We start from the raw sequence: 4,723 nt of genomic DNA, 5'->3' as shown, positions 1-4,723 counted from the left end.
TTTTTTTTTTTCAAAAAACATGAATTGTGTGATTAAACGATTCGTGCATAGTATTGTTTATTCGAAATAGGTGCAAAAGCGCAGCGAATGTATGTTTTCTCTTTACCGTTTAAAACGCCGCTTTCCCTGACTCGATGCATTTACACGCGACACACGCGATTTTTGTATTTTCCGATTTTGTATTTTATCTTATTCGCTCTGATTACACGAGACTGTATGCGATAATAAACTTTTGCTATGAATTAGAAAAGCGAAAGACGAAATTGGCCAGATGTTACTAGAAACAAGGTATAATTCACTTTCGCCTACCTGTACATATGTCCATTTCTATAGGTGATTTAATGCAACAGCGTCCGCGTCCTCATTCGTGTTAGATCACAAAATATCGAATTCATATTCCACTCCGAAGATCAATATAAAACAATGTTTATGCAAAATTGATGCGTAACTGATAGACTGAAATGTAATTGTAGTGAAACAAGTCGAAAGAACATTTTTTAGCTATATGTTACGATCACTATTATTGTCGACGGTAAACGTTACGTTTTCAATGGAACGAAAAGATTTTTACATTTGTTTGCCGGACTGCATACCATTCACGCGTCATGGATTCACGGTGAAGATGCACGCACCGCAACGGAGAAGGTGCGTTAGAATCGCGACCGCGCTCGGTCGACCGAGTTACTATTATAGAGCAGTCTAATGATCGTCTATGAGCCAGATGCGCAATGTTATCGCTCATGTCCGTATTGTCAATCGTTGCGAAAATAACCGTACTTTTACTCATCTTTCAAAAAAAGGAGATACATTTTCGCAAGTTATTGAAGCATTTCGAATTTATCTTTCGAAAAAAAAAGATTTTAATCAAGTGCGTGAATATTCTGTTTCAGGCGTAAGGGGAGAGGGTGCATCGTCGAAGCGTTGGAGGGTTTGAGGCAGTAAAACTGGCTGGCCTACAATGTCCGCTAGTATGCGGAGCACTTTGCAAACTGTTCCAGAATCAGTGCCGGCCGACCACGTCACAAACTCCAAAGTAAGTACGAAAATTTATGGGAAAACGAAACCCATTAAGCTCATGTAATCGTAACTGTTCTCTCGAAGATGAAATGGCTCATCGTGTTTTTAAAAATGTTACGAATGCGCAATTTTGTATCTCGTGTGCGTTCCATTTCGAAGTACAATAGAAGAAAGAACACGATCGCTATTTCGTCGATCGATAATGTGCCTTGTCACGCAAAAGTGTTAAGGGTATGGTTGAAGGTTGAACGATTACGTTCAGAAAAAGATTTGCATTTGCGGTGTCCGCAAAACAAAATTATTTTGTTTGAAGCTTCGCATCGAAGTTGCGATTAGAAAATAATAAAAGAAAAAAAAAGAAAAATATGATCGTTTAAAAATTGAATCAAAATAATATTAATTTATCGTTAGTGTAACGATCTGAACGTAATCGTGTATTTGATTATGTTGCTCTGTTGTGACGGATGCGTAATTCAAGGGTGCTTCGTGACATGTTTGATTAACGGTTCGGGGTACCGCAGAGTACTAACGTAATATTTATCGATAAAAAAAAATATCTAGAGTCTGATTGTAAGAAAAGAAGGAAAACATATTTCGCGCTTACGATTGAATTCGTGAAATCGATGTTGTACTCAATCGGAAATTGCAAACGTTACCCGAATACTTGATTTTTACTCGGTCGAATAGGTCGGATTCTGTTTCGCGCATCGAGATATCGTGCAATACCCGATGACTCGGCTGAACAGGTTTCCACGATTGGTTGCTTTCGAATTTTCTCTCGGTAATGTGGTCGGTCGGTGGCCGAGTTTATTTTTTGAATCAATTGCATCTTGCCAGTTTTCATATCATATGCGTCATATAATCTAATAAAACTTGAATAAGTTGAATTGATATCGTTTATATTCACTTCGTCATAATAATTGTATATATTCGATAATATAATTTATTTATCATTTGATTAAGTAGTTGAACGTACATCGAATATTCGATGTTTTGATGATTGGAAAATTTTTATATTTTTCCCAACTATATAAGGATATATACTCGGCTAGTATCAATATTATTATTATACAGATTTTTTCATTTTCTCTTTCCAATTATTCATTAGATGATTATCAAAAAGAAAGTTTGGTTAATCGGAAATGCATTGCATCATATTGAAATATTAAATTAGCAATTTTCAAGAGAGTATCATTTCAAGCTATCATCTTATATGTATATTTTTTTGATTAGAAAATTTTATTTATTAGTTTACATGACATGCCTTTTCCTTTGAAAGAGGACAAGAGAAAAAGAGAGATAGAAGAAAAATTGTCAAATTGATAAAACTTATTTAGCTTTACGGTGTTTCGACGAGAATGTTTCGCATTATATATTCGGTCGAATTGTTGCGAGAATCGGATAGTACGTTGGGCAGAATTGTATGGGCGCTGATTCGTTTACAAAGATCGCGTGTATACCAGTCGACTCGCGCGACGTTCCTCCTTCTTACTTTCTTTTCATCTTTCCTTTTTCATCTAATCGAGAATTGCTCTCTTTTCGTCGACACGCTTATTCATTGGCGTTGATAATTGTTCGTTGAGCTGAATATCAGCTGGGAATGCCATGTAATAAGAAGTGAAACACTAATTGAAGAAACGATTTAAAAGATCCAATTGTTCTTATTCTCGAAATATCATAATACAATCAATCTAATATATAATTCGTATAATCGAACGAATTGATTATAAGGAATAATAATATCAAATGTATATAATATTGCGAATAGAAAATAATTACCTGTGGATTTGTTGGTAAGAAAATATATTACTAACACGCCCTCGTTCTTGATGTCGGGGTTATCGGTTCACCTTGAATTGCTTGAATTCGATTGACCGCGAACTTTGTGCTCGCTAGCTGATGCCTAAGTTTAGCCACTATCTTAAACGAATTCGTTTATAATTATTCGTTAAGCATGAATCTAGTTCACGGCATTTCGCCAATTTGTCGCAGACTATGATGCATATAGCGAACCATACATACAGATCCTTTTTCCAAAGAAAAATTATTATTCAATTTTTTTTATAACTATTTAATTTTGTTATTGAGATTTGGTTTGTCTCCATTTTAATCTTTTATCGTTTATAGTCTAAATTTTTTTTTTGTTTTTTCGAAAAAATATCTGTTTTTCCCATATACAAGCAAGCGTTGTGGAAAAGTCTGATTATAATGAAACAGAGAAGATCGAAGAAAGCGGCACAGTGAGAGAAGTGATTAGAGAAGAGAATCGTGAACTACGGTACAATATTTTTATGGTTAAACAGAGATTTATCCTCAATTCAAGTATTGTCCTGACTGCTCTATCTTCGAACTCGCAGATCAATCCATCATTGATACTAGACACAAACATTTTTGTTTTTAACTGCACAGCTATTGTATGCTGCCTTTCTCCTCACTATTTCATTTTTTAATAATATTTACATTGAATCACATTAATTGTATAAACACTTACATTGAATTAGAATGTTTGAATTTGTCACAAAGCTCATTTATTTTTCATCGCTTCACCAATTCGTCATAGACAATTTTTTGTTTCTAGTTTTCTGTTATCTTTCCAGCTTTCTTTGCAGTATAATCTTCTCAAACTAACTCTTCAAATATAGTCACAATTAAAAGTCACGAATGAAACGAGAACGGTTACTAGCTAGACAGCGCACCGATAGAGTTTCAAATTCACTTGGCAAAACTAACGCCAGATGGCGATCGTTACCTTTCTGCACGAATTCATGTAACGGGAGAAGAGAGAAAGAAAACGATACAAAAGGGCACTCGATGAGATTTCTTAACTTCATTGTATCGAATGAACTTATAATATCCATAATATAAAGTATTTCATTTCCATTCCAATCCATTATAGTTTTGAAAAATATATAGGGATAAATAATATTATTCATTAAATATATATAAATAATGTTACTGTTTTTTATTAATTTTTATTCGTATATCAAATAATTTATAATTTCACGATTCGATTTGTGAACGCGAATCTTCTTCGATACAGCTATAAAACAGTATGAAACAGCTGCTAGCTGGTCAAGAACGACAGCGATCGCCATAAATGGCAGTGCAACCGTTCATTGAGAATCTATTGTCCCCACTTATACACAATTCTTTTACATTCCCCCATCTCGAGTCGAGTCAATTGTTTTCATGTCGATTTCCACCTACGGATGGTGAATAACTGCAGAACGATCACCAAACAGTGTATAGCAACGCAATATATGTATATCACTGAACATTTCATAACGAAATCTTCGTTGTTGATTGATTCACGACACGCAGTTTTGTTATATTTTTCTTTTTACAATAAACGTAAATGATTGAGACAGCGTTACATTTCAGGAACTCATATATATTTCATAAAATAAAATTTTATATTAATACATATTTACAAAATTACAAAGAACGAAAATTTAAATTCTGAAAATTAGTTCTAAAAGAAAAGAAAATTACATTCAAAATTATTCGTGGCACATTATGAGAATTAATTTTAAAAACTGAAACAAATACAAAACTTGATATGGAAAAATATCGATTAAGATTTATTTATTAAGTTATAAATAATCGAAAATTGTATTAAATGAAACGATTCACTCTGTTTTCGTTTCATTACTATTGTTCTCTATTCTGATTTTAATTGACATTTTGTTAATGTATTTGCTTTTCT

At 33.5% G+C, this 4,723-nt stretch overlaps 1 protein-coding gene and 2 long non-coding RNA genes across 4 annotated transcripts in view; 1 reads left to right on the top strand and 2 right to left on the bottom strand.

Annotated features, from left to right (window-relative positions):
- Positions 1 to 340, bottom strand: part of LOC102677224 (lysosome-associated membrane glycoprotein 5) — an 11,767-nt gene extending 11,427 nt beyond the window's left edge. Inside the window, exon 1 of the mRNA XM_031513688.1 lies at positions 310 to 340. Coding sequence (XP_031369548.1) covers positions 310 to 325 — 16 coding nt within the window. The 5' untranslated portion in view covers positions 326 to 340. The remainder of the gene's footprint in view (positions 1 to 309) is intronic.
- LOC116186441 overlaps positions 1 to 4,723 on the top strand; it is a 17,470-nt gene that overhangs the window by 3,018 nt on the left and 9,729 nt on the right. For both annotated transcript variants that reach the window (XR_004151437.1, XR_004151436.1), the window contains exon 2: positions 891 to 1,033. This is a non-coding gene — a long non-coding RNA (uncharacterized LOC116186441). The remainder of the gene's footprint in view (positions 1 to 890; positions 1,034 to 4,723) is intronic.
- LOC116186442 lies at positions 2,510 to 3,727 on the bottom strand. Its single transcript, XR_004151438.1, has 2 exons — positions 2,797 to 3,727; positions 2,510 to 2,611 (listed from the first exon to the last, which is right to left on the bottom strand). It is a non-coding gene; the product is annotated as an uncharacterized LOC116186442 (long non-coding RNA).

The sequence above is a fragment of the Apis dorsata genome, unplaced genomic scaffold (assembly GCF_000469605.1).
Source record: "Apis dorsata unplaced genomic scaffold, Apis dorsata 1.3 scaffold_691, whole genome shotgun sequence".
NCBI classification, from domain to species: Eukaryota; Metazoa; Arthropoda; class Insecta; order Hymenoptera; family Apidae; genus Apis; species Apis dorsata.
The sequence above is the reverse complement of the archived record's forward strand: the minus strand, read 5'-3'. Positions and strand labels throughout refer to the sequence as shown.